Here is a 24,387-nt window from a genome sequence, read left to right as displayed (position 1 = left end):
TATTAAATTCATTGATGCGTGGACGGAGGGGGATGAAGGTGAGTCCTTTGCTGAGGACTGATCGTTCATCCTCAGTGAGGGGGAGGTCTGGGGGGATGGCGAAAACTCGGCAGGGCTTGGAGCTGGGATCTGGTGTGGGTGTAGAGCTGGGAGTGGGGGCGGAACCTGTAACTGAAGTGGGTGTGATGGGGGGAATGGGGGTGGAGTCATGAGCAGGGGTAGTGTTCCCCTCGGGGTTCTGGGGCGTGTGGATAGTGACAGTGGGGTCTGTGGGGGGCATGTCAGCAGAATGCAGGTGAGTGGCGCTGGTGGGAGCGGAAGTGGTGGTGACCATGGCAGTAGGGGTGGCGGAAGTCACTGAGCATGTGGCATCAGCGATGATGTGAAGGGCGGAAGTGATGTCACGTGTGATGCATGAGGAATTGTGAGCGCTCCGCAAACATTCCAGAAGATTCCCCTGGCCTCGGAATTTACTCAGACGCCATTAGCCATGCAGCTGATTCAGCTGCCACCCCCACGCTGATTGACGATGTCACTTCTGCCCCCATCATGGCCACTCCCACAACCAGTGGTTGTGGGAGTGGCCATGATGGGGGCAGAAGTGACATCGTCAATCAGCGTGGAGGTGGCAGCTGAATCAGCTGCATGGCTAACGCTGATTGACGATGTCACTTCTGCCCCCATCATGGCCACTCCCACAACCAGTGGTTGTGGGAGTGGCCATGATGGGGGCAGAAGTGACATCGTCAATCAGCGTGGAGGTGGCAGCTGAATCAGCTGCATGGCTAATGGCGTCTGAGTAAATTCCGAGGCCAGGGGAACCTTCTGGAATGTTTGCGGAGCGCTGGTTATGGAGGTGGGTAGATAAAGGTTTGTTGTACTTACAGTTTTTGATGTTTGAGATGGAGTTGATGGTGTACATGGACTTCAGTAAAGCCTTTGGTAAGGTTCCACATAGTAGGCTTTTGGAGAAAATGCAGAGGCATGGGATTGAGAGTGATTTAGCAGTTTGGATTAGAAACTGGCAGCAGTGGTGGTTGACGGAAAATGTTCAGCCTGGAGTCCGGTTATTAGTGATGTGCCACAGGGATCTGTTTTGGGACCACTGCTGTTTGTCATTTTTATAAATGACTTGGAAGCAGGCATTGGTGGATGGGATAGTAAGTTTGCAAATGACACTAAAGTTGATGGACTGGTGGTCAGTGTGGAAGAATGTTGCAGGTTGCAGGGGGGCTTGGATATACTGCAGAATTGGGCTGAGAGCTGGCAAATGGAGTTCAATGCAGATAAATGTGAGGTGATTCACTTTGGGACGAATAACTAGAAGGCAGAATACTGGGTCAATGGAAAGATTCTTGGTAGTGTGGATGTGCAGAGAGATCTTGGTGTCCATGTACATAGATCCCTGAAAGTTGCCGCCCAAATTGATAGTGCTGTTAAGAAGGCATACAATATGTTAGATTTTATTGGTAGAGGGATTGAGTTCCGGAGTCATGATGCCATGCTGCAACGATACAAAATGCTAGTGCGGCCTCACTTGGAATATTGTGTACAGTTCTGGTCGCCCCATTACAAGAAGGATGTGGAAGCATTGGAAAAAGGTGCAGAGGAGATTTACCAGGATGTTGCCTGGTTTGGAGGGAAGGTCTTATGAGGAAGGGTTTAGGGACTTGGGTCTGTTCTCATTGGAGAGAAGAAGGCTAAGAGGGGATTTAATAGAGACATACAAGATGATCAGAGGATTAGATAGAATGGACAGTGAGAGTCTTTTTCCTAGGGTGATGACGTCAGCTTGTACAAGAGGGCATAGCTGCAAATTGAGGGGTAACAGATTTAAGACAGATGTCAGAGGCAGGTTCTTCACTCAGAGAGTGGTAAGGGCATGGAATGCCCTGCCTGCCAATGTAACTAACTCAGCCACATTAGGGAGATTTAAACAATCCTTGGATAAGCATATAGATGATAATTGGATAGTGTAGAGGGACAGGCTTAGATTAGTTCACAGCTCGGCGCAACATCTAGGGCCGAAGGGCCTGTTCTGCACTGTATTGTTCTATGTCCTATGTTCTTTTGTGATTGTATCTGTGCCCGGGTATCTTGGAGAGAGAGCACGGTGTCCAGTGATACGCATGAGACCTTCTGTGACCAGTGTGGCAGGAGCTGGAGTGAATAATCAGTTCTAGTAATTTCTTTTTTTGATTGGATAAGTTTGCTTTAAAGCTTGTTTTTTTTGTTATAGTTTCCTCTTAAGGGGTCGTGAATAAGTTTATTAATTTCATTATTGCTTGTTTAAATGATCATACTCCTGAGTCATTCTGTTCCTGTCACACATTTTGATTTGTACCATTTATTTGTATTGTCTTTCCCTGCTCTTCCTACCAAAAAGGTTCCACTTTGTACTTTTCTATTTTGAGTTTTATCTGCCACATGTCCTCTCATAAAATTTCATTGTAAATTTGTAGTCAAGGCTAGACTGTCTCCAGTGAAAAGACATGAGAGGTATTCCAGAAAGGCAATCTTTCACCTCTGTTATTTCACATCGCCAAGCGTAATACTAGTGCAATATTCAATCTGGTTTAAAAAGTGCCTGGGGGTTTGTTGGAAGTTCTAGACATTTCAAACATTCAATTAACTTGGCAGAGCAGACTGTGCTACGTGTCATGTTTAAATGTTTAATCAGTAACTTGTAGGAGGGAATCTCTCCTGGGCAGAAGCATTGCAGTTAGGGAACTGAGGTTGTAGTCATAAATCAAGGATAAGTAGCAGCAGTGTAAGTTGCAAATTTTTAAATTTCCACTCAGTCATCTTCTGTCACCATTACCTTTTGTCCCCATCATCATGTACTTCAAATACTTAAAATCAGGAGAAATCCCAAGATGTTTAACAACTTGTATAAAGAACAGAAGAAAATGTCTGTGGATGTTGAATATCAGAAATTGCGTTTAATGAATACTCCGCATCTGACTTCATAAAAGAAGGATAATGCAGACATGTAATACAATAATACACCTGTGCCAAGTCTAAGTATTTTGTAAAAAATGACTGCTGGTTTTGAGGCTTCTCTTCCTGCAAGAGCAAAGATTTCAACTCCAAGACTTTACTTCCAGCATTTCTACTAGGAGCAGTGACCACTGCTGACACTGCAACTGCACTGGAGCAACAAGAAGGGTGGTAGCTTTAGGATGGTTCACCTGGATGATAGATTTGGGATGGGGAGTGTGGCAGGGGTGATGAAGGAAGCAGGTGACTTTCTGAGGAACAGGCCTAAAAGTATCTGACGAGGAAATCCTTCCCTGCCTCCAACCCCAAGTCTGAAGCAAGGCTATTAGGTTTTACTGGACATCCTTGCCCAGAAGAGGCCCATTTCTGACCATAATTTAATCAGTTGAAAGCTTCAGTTAATTCCAGGTAGACAGACAGGAGACTGGAAGAACACAGCAAGCCAGGCAGCATCAGGTGATGGAGAATTGACGTTTTGCACGTAACCCTTCTTCAGCACTGAGGGTGGGTGTAGGGGGTGCTGCAGATAAAGAGGGTTGCGGGGGCAGGGTGGTGAAGTGGGGGGAGGTGAAGACAGCTAGAGGGTACGACCTGGTTGGTCGACCTGGAATGAATCTGGTTGATGGAGGAGGGGAAAGGCAGTGTGGGAAGGGAGTCAGGGGATGGGAAGGGAGGTTATTTTTACCTCCCTTACACTAAGAGAGTTGCTGGGAAAGCAGACTGCATTTCACTTCCCTGCTTACTTTCCTGATTGTATGCCACTGTCAACCTAAACCCTTTGCTGACGCTCAGCTTGATAGCCTTCATTGTCCTGACCTTCATCCTCTTGCTCCCATTCAGTCGTTCAAGTATGCCTTATATATCTTATTTTCTTCATTTTGTTACCTTATGCAACTCACCTTGTTCCTCTGCTTTCCCCAACCATTCTGTATCCTAGAATACTGATACTGTCATTTCCTCAAGTGTGTTTATAGAGCCAATTTTAGCTTCTTGTAATGTGCTTAGTTAAATAGAAAAAACATAATCAATGCTTTGATGCATTTACAACCAGTTCTCAGATCTTGGCCACAAACCCAGCTTTTCAAATTGGTGCCTAACAATTTCCTTTTCTGACTGCACATTCATGGTGCATTAAGAAAATCTACGTTACTTTCAATGATTGCAAATCATACACTTATTTTTAGAAACAAAATGCTAAAGCTTGAGTGTATGCTAAACTTTCTTAGCCCATAATGATTGCTTTATGTATGATCTGGAGGGCTTGTATGTTCAACATTATTGTGCATTATTGAAATTTTTATTGCACATGAGCATGCTTTCCAAATGATTCATCCCAATTCAAAGCCTTGCTCAATAAAAGATTGCATATTTCAGCATGGAAATCGGTGCAGCATCTGATTTTCTGATAATTAAAGTTAACAGCCATGGGGTTCTGAGCTATAAACTTTATTTCTAAAGTTTATTCTATATAATGTTTCATGATATCAAGATTGTCATTTATGAAGTGATTCAATATGGCTTGATAAAATAAAACAACACTTCATCATTATCACTTGTGTGTGAGCGGTTGGATCTCATTGCGAGTTTGAAATGTTTGGGTTTCTCTTTCGACTGTATTCATTTTCTTTGCTTTGGTAGATTTATGAGTGTCATTGTTCTTTGTAAACAGATTATTTTTCCTCGCTAAGTGATGTAAACCATTTATGTATATTCAGATATTTCTGTTTGTATAGTTGTCAAGTTTACATGAGACTTTAGAAATATTTGTCAATTTAATTTGCAATTATATGTTGCTACCTGAAAAATATACTATAATATAAATTTCTCTAAATATATGGATATAATGTTGTAAATTGTGCTACATTTGTGTTTATAACTATTTCCCTTTATTTATTACTTTGCCCAGTGGGTGATAAAAATTAGACATGTTATTTTATTAAATATCTGATACAGTAGTGAATAAAAGTAGAATACAAGGAAATTATTGCTGCTTTAGATTCATAATTTGTGGTGTAAGAGATTGTTAGCTCATAATGATAAACAAAACAAAGTTAGAAAATGCTCTGTCACTTGGAAAAATGTGCCTTAGTATATTTTACAGTAGTAACCATGTATACAACAAATATTTTGAAATTAAATACTTTGAACAATTTTGAAAATTATCTGTAATAGAATAATTGGATGCTTGATTCTCTGAGAAATAGTTTAATCATTCTTTGCCCTAAATGGGTGTTTAGTTTACTAGATGTTTGTGTTTGTCGATTGGGATTTTCATTGTAACCTCCAACTTGTCAACAATAAGCACCTCATCTCCTCAAAAAAAAAACTGTTCGAAGATAGTGGCAGATCTGACAATTAAACATTTTCATTGGCACACTTTGATGTAATATTTTAACAATACACTTTAAGAGATTATGCTAAAATGCTAGCCTAGTATTAATGTCACTAGACTGGAAATCCAAAAACCAGAGATCATAATTTCAAATTCCATCATAGCAGATGGTAAAGTTTTGAATTTTAAAAAATTCTGGAATTTAAAGAAAGCTGGACTAATGACAATCATTTGACCATTGCTGATTTTTGTAAAAGGTCTAATGCACTGGTATCATGTAGGTAACGAAATGTGCAATCTTCGCCTGGTTAGCTGACATTATAACATTACATTACACAGGGAGAGCTAGCTAATTGAATATAAAATTGTCTTGATGGTAGAAAACAGAGGGTGGTGGTAGAAGGTTGTTCGTTAGACTTGATGCCTGTGCTGCAGGTGTGCTGCAAGGATTGGTGCTTGCTGTTGTTCATCATTTATATAAATGATTTGGATAAGAATTTAGTAAGTTTGCAGATGATATCAAAATTGGTGGTATTGTGTACAGTGAAGAAGTTATATAAGAGTACATTGGGGTCTTGATCAACTAGCGTGGAGATGCCGGTGTTGGACTGGGATGGGCAAAGTTAAAAAGCACACAACACCAGGTTATAGTCCAACAGATTTATTTGGAAGTACAAACTTTCAGAGTGTTGCTCCTTCGTCAGAATTAGCTACCTGATAAAGGAGCAGTGCTCCAAAAGCTTGTACTTCCAAACAAACCTGTTGGACTGTAACTTGGTGTTATGTGATTTCTAACTTTGGTGAACTGGACCAGAGGGCAGAGGAATGGCAGATGGAGTTTAATTCAGATAAGCATGAGGTGTTACATTTTGGTAAGACAAACCAGGGCAGGCATTACACAGGAAGAGCCTTGGGGAGTGTCGTCGAACAGAGAGACCGAGGGATACAGGTACATCGTTCTTTGAATGTGGTGTCACAGACAAGGTGGTGAAAAAATCTTTTGGCAGGCTTGTCTTGGTCAGAGTATTGAGTATAGGAGTTGAGATGTCATATTACAGCTGTACAAGACTATAACATGACACAGTATACCAAATGCAAGGTCACATTTGGAGTACTGCATACAAATCTGATTGTCCTGCTACTGGAATTATGTTATTAAACTGGAAAGGAGCAAAAAAATGTATAAGGATTTTATTGAGACTGTGGGGGGATTGATTTATAAGGAGATGCTGGATAGGCTGGGACTTTTTGCCCTGGAGCATTGTTGACTCTTAAAAATTAGCAAGTTTTGAGAAGATTTGTAGCTCAGGTTGAGGTTCTGGATGTAGGTTTGCTCGCTGAGCTGGAAGGTTCGTTTTTCATATGTTTTGTCACCATACCACGTTATATCTTCAGTGAGGAGAAAGTGAGGGCTGCAGATGCTGGAGATCAGAGCTGAGAATGTGTTGCTGGAAAAGCGCAGCAGGTCAGGCAGCATCCAAGGAACAGGAGAATTGTCGTTTCGGGCATAAGCCCTTCTTCAGGAATGAGGAAGGTGTGTCCAGCAGGCTAAGATAAAAGGTGGGGAGAGGGACTTGGGGGAGGGGCTTTGGAAATGCGATAGGTGGAGGGAGGTCAAGGTGAGGGTGATAGGCCGGAGTGGGGTGGGGGCGGAGAGGTCAGGAAGAAGATTGCAGGTTAGGAAGGCGGTGCTGAGTTCGAGGGATTTGACTGAGACAAGGTGGGAGGAGGGGAAATGATATCTTCAGTGAGCCTCCGGATGAAGCACTGGTGGTGTAGCCTGCTTTCTCTTTATACATTTGGGTTTCCTTGGGTTGGTGCTCTTGGAAATGACTGCCAGACTACTCAGACCCCTTGGCATCATGGTAGCCCACAAACCCACCAACATACTAAAATAGCAGCTAATGAATTTGAAAGAGGGAGGATTAGGCGTGGTGACAGAGATCGGCGTGGGAGCGGAGACGCATGCGGCGAGGTGGTTGTGCAGGTTAGTGATGTCACTGGGGGCGGAAGTGGCTGCGGTGACGGCAACCCAGGGGCGGAAGTGGCTGTGGCGACGACAGAAACGGTGTTATTCCCGATAGCCGCGGTGGCCGTGAATCTGTCGGCGATGGTCTTCTTGGCGATCGTGGAGGCGGTTGTCTGGGCGGCGATCGCGGAGTCTGCGAGGTCGGTGGGGCGGAAGTGACGTCATGGTTTGTGGCGGCGAATTTGAAAGACCCTATACAGACAACAAGCAAAACTATTGTAATTTACAAAGTACCTTGCAAGAACTGTAACAAACTCTACATTGGACAAACAGGCAGAAAACTAGCCACCAGGAAACATGAACATCAACTAGCCACAAAAAGACATGACCCACTCTCACTAGTATCATTACATATGGATGAGGAAGGACACCACTTCGAATGGGACAACACATCCATCCTAGGACAAGCGAAACAGAAACATACACGAGAGTTCCTCAGAGCATGGCATTCTATCAACAAACACACGGAACTCTATCAACAAACACATTGGCTTGGATCCCATTTACCATCCCTGAGAAAAAGAACAGGAAATTACATCACCATACACAATTATATCACCACAGGAAATGAAATCACCAACTCAGGAAAACCCAAACATATAAATAGAAAGTGGGCTATACCACCAGTGCTTCATCCAGAGGCTCACTGAAGATGTTACCTAGTATGGTGATGAAATGTCTGAAAACAAACCTTCGAGCTCAGCAAGCAAATCTACATCCAGAACTCTTAAAAATTCTCATACCTCATGTAAGTTACAAAAAACACACTTTATTGTAATTAAGCTGGCAAGAAATCAATAGTTTATAGTCCAGAGTATCAACCAAGATGTCTCTGGATGGACTAATGACAGATCTCTGATTTTTAGCAAGAAGGCATATTTTATAACCTTATGTATGTAACAATCACGCATATTCCCTTTTCCACAGGGTATAATATTTCTTTCTGTAATTAAGTTCTCTTAATTAGCAATTAGTTGATTAATTCATTTTAGTCTTATTCTCATAGATCAAGCATACCTATAGATTTAAAATGTTTCCACATCTGGTGTCTTTCTTTTATGTCATAGCAGAAAAAGCTAGACAGTTATCAATATTTTATTCACTATCTGTTGTGTGAGAAAGAACAGCTGCAAGGTTATGTCAAAATTCTTATATTCCTAATGCATTCTCATGGTCACTGTGACTGCAGTAGTCATTTTAACCTTATAAGACAAATTATTATTGCAAGATGAGATTTAAAATGGATACCTTTGATTGATGATTCCCCTCTACTTTATCAGTGTCAGATGCTGAGAGGTGACTCTACAGAAGTTTATAAAATCATAAGGGGCATGGATAAGGTGCAGAGTCAAGCTCTTTACCCCAGGTTAGGGAAATCCAAAACTGGAGATGTGGTTTTAAAGTCAGAGGGAAAATGTTTAAAAGGAACCCGAGGAGCAACTTTCTCACACAGAGGGTGGTGCATATATGGAACGAGCTGCCAGAGGAAGTGCTGGAGGTGGGTACAATTTCAGCATTTAAAAGGCATTTGGACAGGTAGAGGGATAGAAAAGGTTTAGTGGGATATGGGCCCAAATGTAGCCACATAGGACTAATTCAGTCAAAGGGTCTGTTTCGATGCTGTATGACTCAATGTGACTTCATACCCACTGATTGACTCTTAACCCACTTCTGCAAAATTAGGCATAGGCAATAAGCACTGGCCTGGTTAACAAAGCCCAGATCCCATTAACAAATAAAAAATAATTCAGGCTAAAATTATTCATTGAATAAACTTACCCAAAAGGTAATTACCGAGAAGCAGAAGACAAACATCTACAAAGCAATGCTGGTCTGCGTGCAGAGAGTCAAATACAGATCAGCCACTTGCAAAGAAAATCGGAATTCTGATCTATTTTTAATAATACTTTAGCAAAACTGTTAAGCAGTTAATCTTCTCTTTCAGGGTCATTATTTACCTTGAAGGTGCAAATAAACGATGTGGTCACTCGTCATTATCTGGATCAAGTCCTTGTTGATGTCTTTGTAAACTACACAAAAACAAACTCAGCCCTCACTGAAAATGGTGGAGGAGTTCTTTTGAAAGTACCTTACAAGCTGGGCCTTACTCTGACTGTCACAGCACGTAAAGGAGGATACCTGCTAACATCATTGCCTTGGAAAACCCAAAAAGTGCCAGGTAAACGTTAAATCGCCATTTATATTGCCACCTGATCAGTACACTAGAATAGAAATTTCTCTGAACATATTAAAAGAGATTAACGTTTTATGATCTTTGTCCAATTTTGATTGTTCTTCTCTTTTCCTGGGTTCTGCTTCATCCTTTTCATCTAAATTAACTTCAAAATAAAAAGAATGTTTTCTTCAGAGGTATGAGGCATTTATACCAGTCCTATTATTATAGGCCCAACCCTGAAATATAGTCTTCTAAGGAAAAGGAGTAGAATGAATGACATTGTTGGCAGTCAACTACAGAGCATGTAATGAGTCCAGCATTACAATTGCTTTCCCATATGTCCCAATAAGGAAGAGTTTAGATGGAAGCTGCCCTGACTCACCTTTGAATCAATGTCTGTTTTGCTCATAAGTTTGGTTACGATTTCAAAACAGCCTTGCTCACCCTTGACCCTTCAGCCATTGGGTTGGACCATGTATTTTTGTTAGCTTGTATATTATTGTAAGATGCCACAGTATGTAACAGCTCGTTGAAGATGCACTGACAGAACTTTGTTTGACACTTTTAGTCTTGGTTGTCTAATCCATTTGTAGAATCTCCTTTAGAAAATCTTGGGGCTTTCCTTGGGGTCTTAAGTTCCATGTTTTACAGATGAGATTACAGATGAGATTACAGTGTGGAAACAGGCCCTTCGGCCCAACAAGTCCACACTGACCCGCCGAAGCGAAACCCACCCATACCCCTACATTTACCCCTTACCTAACACTACGGGCAATTTAGTATGGCCAATTCACCTAACCTGCACATCTTTGGACTGTGGGAGGAAACCGGAGCACCCGGAGGAAACCCACACAGACACGGGGAGAACGTGCAAACTCCACACAGTCAGTCGCCTGAGTCGGGAATTGAACCCGGGTCTCTGGCGCTGCGAGGCAGCAGTGCTAACCACTGTGCCACCGTGCGACTTCATTATAGTAACAGTATTTATTTGGTGATTTAAAGTTTTGGAAAGCGGTGTCAAAATGTTGGAAGTGTCATTGTATTTTGAACAGTTTAAGTCAGGATTTTCCAAACCATGTTTCATAACCCTGGGTGAGGTCACCAGTGCAAATTTTGAGGTTGTAAGCCGGCTGTATGGTCCTTTTAAATCTCAGAGATGCAACTTTACTTATGAACTCTTTGATATTAACAGTTTCGTGCACCCTTCCTTCCCCAAACATCCCCCTAACACATCAGAAATCTCTTACCCACCCTCCAACCTGTCACAGGTCTGAGGCCATGGCAATGTTCGGGCACCAAATGTGGCCATGTAAACATTTTTGCGAAATACAGGCTTAAATCTTCCTAAAAAGATTTGGTTGTTATACTGAATTCTTACTTTAGAGGTTTATTTTGTTGTGTTATTTCTGTTTTTCAGTTTTTGCAGCTGTAACTCTTTCAATGCTTCCACAAAGTCGAGCAAATCTCTGGCTATTTGAAGACACAATTTTAATTACAGGAGGAAAAATTGGTAGGTGGAGTAATCACTGTTTTTGCTGTTTTATCTTTCATTGATTATTTTGTAGCTTTTTAGTGTTGTTATCAAAAATCTGACAGTGGAGAATACTTTTTTGGAGCACTTTTGAACTTAAATTTGTATCTGTCCTCAAATCCATTATGTACATATATAAAACATGACTATTTGATCCCCTTAGATAATCAAAGACATAAAAGTTATTTTAGTGCACCTTCCTCAGAAAGCTTTTCTGTTTGGATTTTGTTATAAACTTGGGTATGCTTTCAATATCTCCTTGAGTTTGATGTGTTGATCTCTCTTGTGAGTGATCTGAACGTATTCCTTTTATGGGAGTTAACTCTCTGCTGTGTATGTACTTCTGTGACCCAGTAACCCAACATTAAACATAGAGTCATACAGTCATAGAAATATACAACATGGAAACAGACCCTTCGGTCCAACCCATCCATGCCGACCAGCTATTCCAACCCAATCTAGTCCCACTTGCCAGCACCCGGCCCATATCCATCCAAACCCTTCTTATTCATACACCCTTCCAAATGCCTCTTAAATGTTGCAATTGTACCAGCCTCCACCACTTCCTCTGGCAGCTCATTCCATACATGTACCACCCTCTGCGTGAAAAAGTTGCCCCTTAGGTCTCTTTTATATCTTTCCCCTCTCACCCTAAAACTATGCCGTCTAGTTCTGGACTCCCTGACCCCAGGGAAAAGACTTTGCCTATTTACCCTATCCATGCCCCTCATAATTTTGTAAGCCTCTATAAGGTCACCCCTCAGCCTCTGATGCTCCAGGGAAAACAGCCCCAGCCTGTTCAGCCTTTCCCGATAGCTCAAATCCTCCAACCCTGGCAACATCCTTGTAAATCTTTTTTGAACCCCTTCAGGTTTCACAACATCATTCTGAAAAGAAGGAAACCAGAATTGCACGCACTATTCCAACAGTGGCCTAACCAATGTCCTGTACAGCCGCAACATGACCTCCAAACTCCTGTATTCAATACTCTGACCAATAAAGGAAAGCATACCAAATGCCTTCTTCACTATCCTATCTACCTGCGACTCCACTTTCAAGGAGCTGTGAATCTGCACTCCAAGGTCTCTTTGTTCAGCAACACTCCTGAGGACCTTACCATTAAGTGTATAAGTCCTGCTAAAATTTGCTTTTCCAAAATACCCCTTTGTGATTTGAGTCAGTTCTTTGAAATAATGCACATCCAAAAGAATCAATCACTCTTGTAGGAGTGAAAGCAAATAAATGAGATGTGGATTTGGTCAAATCATTAATGAACCTTATTAAAACAGCATCCACACAGAACAACATATGCTTAGTAACCTTCTTCGCTGTGGTGTCATCTGCAAACTTACTAACTATACCTTTTATGCTCATATCCAAATCAGTAGCGGTCCCAGCACCGATCTCTGTGGCACTCCACTGGCTACAGGCCTCCAGTCTGAAAAACAACCCTCCACCATCACCCTCTGTCTTCTACCTTCGAGCCAGTTCTGTATCCAAATGGCTAGCTCTCCCTGTATTCCATGAGATCTAATGTTGCTAACCAGTCTCATGGGGGCATCTTGTCGAACACCGTACTGAAGTCCATATGGATCACGTCTACCACTCTGCCCTCAACAATCATCTTTATTACTTCTTCAAAAACCTCAATCAAGTTTGTGAGACATGATTTCCTACGCACAAAGCCATGTTGACTATCCCTAATTAGTTCTTGCCTTTCCGAATACATGTATATCCTGTCCCTCACTGACTTCAGGCTCACCAGTCTGTAGTTCCCGGGCTTGTCCTTATCACCTTTTTTAAATAGTGGCACCACGTTAGCCAACCTCCAGTCTTCTGGCACCTCACCTGTGACTATCGATGATACAAATATTTCAGCAAGGGGCCCAGCAATCACTTCCCTAGTTTCCCACAGATTTCTAAGATACACCTGATCAGGTCCTCAGCATTTATCCACTTTTTTTGCGTTTCAAGACATCCTGCATTTCCTCCTCTGTAATATGGACATTTTTCAAGATGTCACCATCCAATTCCCTACATTCTATATCTTCCATGTCCTTCTCAACAGTAAACACTGATGCAAAATACTTGTTTAATATATCCCCCCCATCTCCTACTGCTCCACACAAAGGCCATCTTGCCGATCTTAGAGGGGCCCTATTCTCTCCCTAGTTAACCTTTTTTCCTTAATGTATTCATAAGAACCCTATTTTCCAAAGTTGGATAAGATGATAAGACTCCCATAGCTTGGAGACAGGCCCTTCGGCCCAACAAGTCCACACCGAACCTCCGAAGAGTAAGCCACCCAGACCCATTAATCTCCCCTATATTTACCCCTGACTAATGCACCTAACACTATGGGCAATTTAGCATGGCCAATTCATCTGACCTGCACATCTTTGGACTGTGGGAGGAAACCCGAGCACCCGGAAGAATCCCAAGCAGACACGGAGAGAATGTGCAAACTCCAGACAGACAGTTGCCCAAGGCGAGAATTGAACCCAGGTCCCTGGCGCTGTGAGGCAGCAGTGCTAACCACTGAGCCACCATGCCACCCCATTATGTTATGTCCCCTTTTTGCCCTCCTGATTTCCCTCTTAAGTATACTCCTAATGCCTTTATACTCTTTTAAGGATTCACTTGATCTATCCTGTCTATACCTGATATATGCTTTCTTCTTTTTCTTAATCAAATTCTCAATTTCTGTCATCTTCCAGCCTTCCCTGTACCTACTAGCCTTTCCTTTCACCCTAACAGGAATATAACAGTCTCTGGGCTCTCATTATCTCATTTCTGAAGACTTCCCACTTTCCAGCGATCTCTGCGAACATCCGCCGCAATCAGCCTTTGAGAGTTCTTGCTCAATGCTATCAAAATTAGCCTTTCTCCAATTAAGAACGTCAACTTTTAGATCTGGTCTATCCTTTTCCATCACTATTTTAAAACTAGTAGAATTATGGTCGCTGGCCCGAAAGTGCTCCCCCACTGACACCTCAGTCACCTGCCTTATTTCCCAAGAGTAGGTCAAGTTTTGCACCTTCTCTCATAGGCACATCCACATGTCATTGGATCATCTTTGTAATCTAACTGGAATAACTCCTCTGTTTTTAATCAGCATCCTGTTTATTCAACCTTTTTTGCATCACTTTACTGCTCATTGACCTCCAGCTCCAAGAATGCAATCTACTGGGCTAACAACGGTTTCTGTGGTTGAGTTCACAGAAATTGAGTTCACAGCAATGGGTGTGAATAGTCCTTAAAATATTGTTAATACTCTGTGGTTGAGATGCTATGAAACTTATCATAAACTTACCACATCTGGAGTTCCTTTAACTGATCCTCTTGAAAGCTGAGCTTTCAAGGTTAATAGGATGAGAGTTAACATCGAGCAAACTGAAGTCTCCATTGGCATTGTATGTAGTGCCACAAACCTTACTGTGAAAGGCTTGATGAATATAGTATCCATTAACAGGCAGTAGTTCCATAGGAAATCTGGGAATCAGGTTTTGAGCCTGACTCTGATGGGAATTTCAGGAAAAGCATACCTTGGCTGAGAACATCATGCTACCTTGTATATCCACAGGTACAGAAAACCTGGAAAGCTATGATATAGAGGTCAAATGGTTTTCTGCCTAACCATATACTTTAGTACAGAAGGATGTAAAGGGGGAAGGTTGTTTTTAACTGAATTATCCCTGTTTAAATATGTATTCTCTTTAGCCTTTTTAAGAAAATGATATCAATATCCCTTTACCTAAAATATCAGAATAAACTGTCTATTTGAAGAGTTTTATTTAATTACAACATGCAAGGCATCCACATCATAAACCAGGTTTAAAATGCAGGATTTCTATTCAAAGTCTTTCCCTTCTCCCAGAAATGCACATCTGAGTATTGAAACCGATCTTGGTTGAAAAGGAGGTGCAGGAACATACTAACCCTGAGGATATCTTGTGAAGCGTGTACGTATTTCAGAAACATTTACAGTGCTTGATGTAAGCTGGAGGTGTAATTGGGACATGACCAGTGGGAATTGAAAATTAGTGAAAGCAGCAAGTAAGGTTGTGTTTTAGCAGATGGTGATGTTTTGGAGCTGGGATTTGCATTGAATGATATAATTGGTGGACTGCTAAATTTGCAAATAACATTAATGCTGTTCCACTGTCCTCGTCTGGTTTAAATTGAGTTTGAAATGACAACTTCAGTTATTTAATGATGTTATGATATGAAGGATCGGAAAAGTTCAGCTAGTCCGTCACGCCAGACACATGTTCAAGGTGTCTCAAGTTCTCACTCTAGTGAAATAACATATAGCCCAAGGGTTGTACTTTTTCAGTCCTTCAATCTATTATACCAGAAAGGTGTTGGATCATCTTCTGTTGTGCCTCAGATGTGGCTGTCCCAAACTTTCTCTGTCCCTCAGGATATAGACTTGAACCTTGGAATGTAGTAGTCTGCAACACCCAGTCAGGCACAGTTCTTCACATTAGAAAATCAGCAAGTTTCAGGCAAGATCTTTCACTGTGTTGATGATCCTTCAGCAGCAGTTGATGTTTATTGTGGTATGTCCTTCTGGGAAACCCATAATACAGACAGTCCTGTGTCTGAAACTTCTTAAAATGAAACTCAACAAAAACTGCTGCATCTGTCTCCAGATCTCTTTTGCAAAGACACACTCCAACAGGTTGTGATAGTGGTCTCTCCACCACCATAACATTCTTGAGGGTAATGTGCAGGGGGGCTGAGGCTCTGATTGTGTAGAATGGATATAATGGCAAATAACATGTTAGCATTTATTTGCAAGTTCTGGTGAGATGACATTCCGTCGGGTGACTGACAGTCTGCCCAGTGAAGCGACCAACAGGATCCATTGCCTCCTTTTCCTGCAGGACTTCAAGGGTGCAAAATATGCACCACTGCCTGATGAACCTGTGATAAAAGATCTTTACCAGCATAATTCTTTCCACAAGGGACAGGTGATATGCTATGGTCCAACTGTTTGGAGCATTCCGTAGCAATGTGTCCTTTGTAGCACCAACGACAGGTAGAACCTCAGCACTTAATGGCACTTGGTGTTACAAACTGATAGCTTCAAGCATCCACATGCAATAAGGGTGGGGAATAAGGGTGATTCTGGGTATATTTTTATCCCCTCTTCATGTGAGGTTTGTGCATTAACCTGGCAAATGGCATCAGTTAATTACATATCTGCCATATGATCTAGCCTTTGTCCCAGCCACAACCCAGCCTATCTGATCTTCATGGTGTTTAGAGTCAGAAAAGAAAATCCCAGCTGTGTGCTCCAGAGGCTCACTACCCTCTAGAAAAAGAAAAGCCTTCTAGCATTTGATTTATTCTGAATACATTGAGTCCTCCTTATTCTTCCAAATTCCAGGGAAGATGGTGAAGTAAAACAAATGTCATTGGACTGATAATTCAAGGATCACATTAATGCTCAGGGACATAGGTTCAAATGGTGTCATGGAAGTGGTGGAATTTAAATGTAATGAATAATTCTGAAATTGATATCTAGTCTCAGTAATGGTGCCATGAAAATATTATTGTCCTAAAAACCCATCTGGTTCTTAAATACCTTAGGGGGAGGAAAATGTACTGCCCTTACATGTGACTCCAGACCCACAATAATATAGATGAATCTTAACTGCCCTCTGACATGGTCTATCAAACCACTCATTTCAAGAGCCATTTTAACCAATTTAATGTAATTCTTTAAAGACATAAGGATTATTGCACAGAGCAGAAGTTTGTAGCATATTAGCACAGATGGAAGTTTGGATAGCTGGCAGGCAGAAAATAGTATGCATAAAAGGTCTTTTTCAGATTGACAAGGTCTGTCAGAGGGACCCAATAGGAGTTTGTCCATCAATGTTATACAATTTATACTAATGACTTCAGGGAATCAGAGACATGGTAGTTAAATTTGCAGCTTGCACAAAGTATGTTGTGAAGATAACAGAACAATGATGCAGACCGATTATAGACAGATGACGTGACAAAGATCTGGTAGATGGAATGTTATGTGTGAAAATGAGCATTATTCACTTTGGCGGGAAAAATAAATAAGCAGGGAATGATTGCAGAATTCCGAGGTTCAGAGAGATCTAGGTGTGACTCATGTCTTTGAACAAAAAGTTACAATGCATTGACAGCAAGTGATTAATAACATTATTGGAATACTCTCCTTTATTGTGAGGAAATTAAAATAAAAGTTAGGAGGTTTTATGGGTGTAATGCAGGACATTGGTAAGACCAATACTGCATACAGTTTTGGTCTGATTTAAATAAGGATGGAAATTTGTTAATAGGAGTTTAGAGGAGGTCTACTAGATTAATACCAGGACTGATGGGTTTTCTTATGTGGAAAAAATGGGCAGGTTGGGCTTGTTTTCACTGGAGTGTGGAAATGGGAGGAGTGATTTGGTTGAAATGTACAAGGTTCTGAGTGGTCTTGATGAAGCGGTCATGGAAAAAATGCTTCGTTGTGGATGAGTCCAGAACTTGGGTGGCATTGTTTTAAGATTATGGATCAACCCTTTTGGACAGAGATGAGGGGAACATCTTCTGAGGGTTGTGTGACTCAGGATTTTTGTTGGGCAAGGGAATCAAAGGTAGATGAAAGTGTGGAATTCTGTTCACAAATCAATCAGCTATAGCCATATCAACTGGCAGAGAAGCTTTGAAGAGCCAAATGGTCTTCTTCTGCTCCCAATTCATATATTTGCATCAGAAGGCAACCAATCTTTTCATTATTTTGTGGTATTTTAAGATAATTTTGATTCTTCTCTTTGTGTAAATTATGTGCTATCAAGTTGAAAGTTGATGTAGAACTTTACTCCTTTGGTCAACAATATTAAGATGTTGAAGTCAGAAGGAAGACGCCATTTGTTTGAATCAGAAATATAGAATGTAGGGATATCATTATATCCTGAGATTGCAACTGTTATTGTGAAATTCAGGGTGATATCTCACGAGATGGGCTCCATTACAATAGTTTGGCTGTGGAACGTAATTTCTTCCAGGATAGTCAGTATTTGATTGCTTCGGACTGGGTGGAATACATATTTCCCGTGCTCCTAATGATTATGTTTCCCTATGTAAAAATCAAAAAGCAAATAAACTATTTAGAAATAATTTAAAGGAAAGTGATTTTCATCCTGTGTCACTCCTAGTGCTCCAGTGCCCTAAATCAGAAATGCAGCTATAATCCCACTATGTCTCAAACTATAAACTTTCAGTCTGGTTGTATAGTATTAGAGTGAAGATTCCGACAGGGTCATTGTGAAAAGATCTGCAAACCTGTACAAGCAACATATTCGTATTGTGCAGGCCTATGCCTTTAAATGGCTTAATATAATTTCATGTTTGCCACGGTATTTTGTACTTTTCATTCAAAGTGGTATTTTATATGTATGTTAATATTGAATGCCAGTCTCTCAAAACTTAAAGCTTACAGTTAACGTATCTTATTACTGAATAGAACAATGTCACCTAATTCTGCAGCATACTCCAGATCAGGCTTTTGTTTTCCTTCCATTTATGATGAACGTTCTTATGTTTTTGAGATGACCGAAGGTATCCCAGTGTCCAGTTTCCAAAGGGATTGCTGAGACTACCGAAGAACACCTATGTTTCTAATCTAACAGCCTATCTCACAGCTCCACAACCTCCCTGGGGAACAGACAACTTTATCCATACAATGGGAACCTTAATGAACAAATCAAGTAAGAGAATCTCTTGTGAGCATCACATTTCATCTTGTCATCCTGTGTTTTCTTATAGTAGTGGTACTCCTAATACATGCCATTGTGGAAAAGTGCCAAGTCTCTGCAAAATGACTTAATTGAAGGAAGGAGATCGCTATGTGGAAAAATTGCTCTGGCTACTATCATAGATGTGTGAACTGTGAGGAGGCTAGCGATAGACTTGAAGAGGACCTAGATGTTAATTTGTATAGGGCACTATTTTTTTCTCAACTGGAGTTTTGTGTCTATTTCTGGACATCACACTTGAGGAAGGACGTGATGACATTGGATAAAATGCAGAAAGGATTCACAAGAATTGTTCTAGGGATGAGAAACTTCAGTTATGAGGATAGATTGGAGAGGTTAGAACTATTTTCCTTGGAGAAAAGAAGGTTGAGATGAGATTTGATACAGGCATTCAAAATCAGGAGTATCTGTTTATATTAGGGCAAACTTGGTCCCACTCATGAAAGGATCAAGAACGAGAGGGCACAGATTTAAAGGCATTGGTAAAAGAAAAACTTTTTTTCATGTAGCAAGGAGTTAAGGTCAGAAATGCGTGGCATGCGAGCATGCTGGAGGTATGTTCAAATGAAGCTTCCAACTGCAAGTTAGACAGTTATTTGAAAGGGTAGAATGTACAGTGTTACAGGGAGATGGTGGCAAAATGACAATAAGTAAATTGCACATTTGGTGCAGGCATGCTGGGTGGAATGGTCTCTTTCTACACTCTATGAATGCTGTTTTTCTGTGACAGGAAGGTGGAATGGATGTACATGTAGCAAATAAAATTTAAAGCAGAGAAGTTTGAAGTAATGCATTTTTGTAGAAAGAATAAGGTGGGGCAATAGACAATAAAGGGTATACAGTTGGAAAAGAAGGGGGCATGGAAATAAACATGCACAAATTATTGAAGGTGGTTCCAGATTGAGGAAGTGCTTGATATGGCTTACGAAATTCTAGGCTCTATAATCAAGCGTACAAGCAAAGAGCATAAAAACCAAAGAAAATGTGGTGAGTCTTTTCAACTGGACTATCATGTCTAATTCTGGGCATTTTAAATTAAGGTGAGTCTGTTGACTTAGGGAGGGTATCTGAAATATATACACAAGTAATTCCAGGGATGAGAGACTTCAGTTAGATTAGTGAGGTAGAGATTTTTATCCTTGGAGCAAAGAGGAAAGAAGAGATTTGACAGACATTGTGAGTGGTTTGAACAGAGTAGATGGAAGAGATTGATCCCATTGATAGAATGGTCAAGAACAAGAGCACATGGTTTTAAGGCAATCGACAAAAAAGCCAGGACAAGATCAGGAAAAAAGCCTTCTTACACTGCAATTGTTCAGGATGTGGAAAGTACTGCCTGAAAGTGGTGGAGCCAGATTTAATCATTGCCTTCAAAACACAAATGGATAATTATCTGAAACAAAAATAAAATCCAGGCTACACTGAACTGAGAAGTAACTTCCATAACTTTCAAACTCGAGGTAAAACACTAACTTCACTGGTTAAACTTTCTTTAATTCCACAGATTTTCATTGAAGTAACTGATGCTCAACCTGATCCACAGATTGTTGTAAATATTTTATTACAATGGTAACCAATTTACTCTTCTGCTTGTGTACAATTATATGCCAACGAAAACTACATTTATTAGAATTTAAAAAGAAATAACACATAATCCAAGAAAGTAGATGAGTGCAATATGGTAGATGTTGCCTACACGGACTTTAGCAAGGCCTTTGAGAATATACCGCATGGTCGGTTGTTCAGTAAGATTAAATCTCACAGGTACCAGGGAGAGCTAGCCAATTGGAGACAAAGCTGGTTTGATGGTAGAAGTCAGAGGGTGGTGGTAGAGGGTTGTTTTTCAGATTGGAGGCCTGTGACCAGTGGTGTGCCACAGAGATCGCTGCCTTGCCAATGGTTACTTGACATTTATATAAATGATTTGGATGAGAATTTAGGAGCTATGCTTAGTAAGTTTGCGGATCGATACCAAGATTGGTGACATAGTGGACAGTGAGGAATGTTATGTGGCGATGCAGCAAGATCTTGATCAACTGGGCCTGTGGGTTGAGGAATGGAAGATGGAGTTTAACACAGATAAATGTAAGGTGTTGCATTTTGAGATGGCAAACCAGGGCAGGGTTAACACAGTCAATGGTGGGGCCCTTCGGAGTATTATAGAACTATGAGGTTTTGGGGTACAGGTTCATAGCTCCTTAACAATGGAGTCACAAGTTGACAGGGTAGTGAAGAACGCTTTCAGCTAACTTTTTTTGGTCAGAGTATTGAGTATGGGAGTTGGGACACCTTGTTGCACCTGTACAAGATGTTGGTGAGGCTATAGTTGGAGTACTGCATGTAGTTCTGGTCACCCTACCATAGAAAGAATATTATTAAACGAGAAAGTGTGCAGAAAAGATTTACTAGGATGCTACCTGGACTGTAAGGTTTGAGGTTGGATAGGCTGGGACCTTTTCCCCTGGAGCCTAGGTTACTGAGGGGTGACTGTATAGAGGTATATAAAATCATGAGAGGCTTAGACAAGGTTGATAGCCAACAGCTTTTCCCCATGGAAGGGAAGTCAACAACTAGATGACATAGGTTTACAATGAGAGGGGAGAGATACAAAAGAGTTCGGGGGGCAATTTCATCACTCAGAGGGTAGTCTGTGTCCGGAATGGGCTGTCAGAGGTAGTGGTGGAAGCGAATATTTCATAATTTAAGAAACATTTAGACAGGTACATGGTTGAGATAGGTATAGATACATATAGGAGAAAGTGAGGAGTGCAAATGCTGGAGATCAAAGCTGAAAAATGTGTTGCTGGAAAAGCGCAGCAGGTCAGGCAGCATCCAAGGAGCAGGAGAATCGACGTTTCAGGCATAAGCCCTTCTTCAGATACATATAGACCAAATGCAGGCAAATAGAAGTAATTTAAGGTGTGAAACCTGGGCAGCAGAGGTAAGTTGGGCCGAGAGGCATGTTTTCAAGCTGTAGACCTCCGTGATTCTATAATCAAAAAACACAAGGAGAAACCCATGCTAAAATATTCGCAATGGCCACTGGTAATTTCTCATTCAAATAGCAACTTGAGAAATTGTTGCTGTTGCTGCCTCACCAACAAATTTTTGGAACAACGCACGTCATTAAGTGTGTGTTCATTTTTGTTTGGTTGACTGACAAATCCATATTTGATCTCATACAGAAATTTACTTCCATATTAATGTGAATCTGTTTGCATTTTACACAATTCTTTAAAAGAATATTATTTCTCCTACAGGACTGAAGAGCATTGAATTGACACCTCTTGCTGCTGTTAGTGTTCAGTTGTTTTCTGCTGAAGAAAATGTGAAAGTTTCGGGATCCATTCAAATTACATTACCTCTTGGACCAACAGACCTAGTGACACATGCAGATGCCCTTCCAGCCTGGACATTTGACCTGAAAATTGGTATGTGAGTGAATCTCAATATCTGAGCCACCATGAGGTGGCACTTTGGCTCAGTGGTTAGCACTGCTGCCTCAAAGCATGAGTTATCCTGGTTCGATTCCAGCTTCAGGTGACTGTGTGGAGTTTGCACATTCTCCCCGAGTCTGCGTGGGTTTCCTCCAGGTGCTCCATTTTCCTCACACAGTCCAAAGGTGTGCGGGTTAGGTGAATTGGACATGCCAGATTCCCCATAGTGTTCAGGGATGTGTAGATTAGGTGCATTAGTCAGGGGGGCCGAAGGGTCTGTTTCCACACTAGGGATTCTATTTTTAAAAATCTATAATTCTGATTAATGTGGAACAATAATGATACCCCGTGGAACAAACAATAGTTTGTTTGTACACTGAAGTGCAACAGTCAAAATGTTAGCGAAATGGCCTGATTACATGCTTTCACTCAATAGGAGAGTATTAAGTTGCAGTAACATATTACTTATTCAATTTCTGATGTTGACTGATGCAATTTGATTTTAGTTTAAATGTACAGATGAGAAGAGCTATTAAACCTTTCAGATAATTTTTTGACAACATTCCAAAATTCCATCCAATCTGCCCTCTATCTCAGTGCAGTATCTGACTGCCTCTTGCATGGCTCAAGACGTTTCTCCTCCACTAATCTACCATGAGGATCATTTCCCTAAGCTGCATCTCAAAGTCTGATAAACTTGTCTGTGGCCTCTCCCTTGAGAGAGAGCTAGACTACCTCATTTCCACATATCTTAGTACATGCAGATCCAAACTGTAGCACTGTGGTACTTGTGAGCCTTTATCAGGGCTGGTGGCTACTGGTAGCAGATCAAGTGATACTGCCTCTTCATCAGTTTTGTGCTGCTTCTCTTTCTCCTACTGGAGCTTTGTGTCTGTGCAGCTGACAGTAATAGGGTAGCGTAAAGCAGGAATTGAAAAGGAGCTGTTCAGGGTGGGAAGCAGGCAGTGAGACAGTATGATGAGAGTGTACAGGCTGTGAAAAGAGACTTAATGCAGGAATGTATCACCATACCCAATGTCTTCACTGATACAGGGGGCCCATTACAAATGTCATCTTGATGCTGAGATCCAACATGGCCATGTGCCTCAGGAGTTGAGGGATTCTTTTGCTTTATCATTTCTACTGCCCTCACTTTTGGTGTCAAGGAGCAAGGGCAGGTTGCCAATGATTGTTAGGATTGGTGATGAATGGTGCAGTCAGCAGGTGGGTTTACATCTAACGCCATTAGGATATACATAAGGATGAGCTAGATTTTCAGTCTGTTCAGTCTGAATTCTAAATGCTAGGGACTTTAGATGGATGAGTGAAGGGTAGGGAGTGCATTGCGCAGTTTGAGAAGCTTGTGGTGAGATGGGTAGGGGATGTCTGTTGACACAGACACACTCTGACCTTGAGTGCTCATGTGGCATCTTGTGAATGTGGCCATGATGAGATGCCAGTGTAGGACTGAGGTGGACAAAGAAAGAAGTCACACAACGCCAGGTTATAGTCCAACAGGTTTAATTAAAATCACAAGCTTTCAGAGCGCTGCTCCTTTGTCAGGTGAAGGATCACCTGACGAAGAAGTGCCACTCTGAAAGCTTGTGAGTTTAAGTAAACCGGTTGGACTATAACCTGGTATCATGTGACTTCTAAATTCTTGGGGCCAGACTCTGGAAGTTAACCTCTCTGGTTACCTGCTTCCACTCACCTAAGGAGAGTATTCTTCCAGAGCCTCACTGGAACCATGCCATTGAACCTTCAGCCCCATGCCTTTAATGCCTCCAAAGTGGGAGCCTGTAAGTGCCCTCAGGTTCATTTTGCCATAGTTTACATTTAAGCAGCTTTCCTCTTTGCAGTTTACTTTTAAGAGAGGCAGCCTTTGTTTTTAAAGCATCATGTTGTTTGTGAGTCATGTAAATTGGCTCTCCTGCAGAGCTTTGAGGCAGCTGACAGCATTAGGAAGACAGCAGTGCTGAACCCACTGAAGTAAAAATGCTACAGTCATTCAGATGAGATGGATGCACCAAATTTACATTTTTACCTCAGTGCCCACGTCCAAAAATCAGAGTAATCCTATTTCTATCGCAGT

At 41.3% G+C, this 24,387-nt stretch overlaps 1 protein-coding gene across 1 annotated transcript in view; it reads left to right on the top strand.

Moving 5' to 3' along the window:
* Positions 1–24,387, top strand: part of fam171b (family with sequence similarity 171 member B) — an 80,262-nt gene that overhangs the window by 26,480 nt on the left and 29,395 nt on the right. The window contains exons 2-5 of the mRNA XM_043693447.2: positions 9,307–9,540; positions 10,955–11,047; positions 18,652–18,810; positions 22,119–22,289. Coding sequence (XP_043549382.2) covers positions 9,307–9,540; positions 10,955–11,047; positions 18,652–18,810; positions 22,119–22,289 — 657 coding nt within the window. The remainder of the gene's footprint in view (positions 1–9,306; positions 9,541–10,954; positions 11,048–18,651; positions 18,811–22,118; positions 22,290–24,387) is intronic.

Source organism: Chiloscyllium plagiosum, unplaced genomic scaffold (genome assembly GCF_037043375.1).
Source record: "Chiloscyllium plagiosum isolate Xiang-an unplaced genomic scaffold, Cpla_swu_hap1 HiC_scaffold_7, whole genome shotgun sequence".
Lineage (NCBI taxonomy): Eukaryota > Metazoa > Chordata > Chondrichthyes > Orectolobiformes > Hemiscylliidae > Chiloscyllium > Chiloscyllium plagiosum.
The sequence above is the reverse complement of the archived record's forward strand: the minus strand, read 5'-3'. Positions and strand labels throughout refer to the sequence as shown.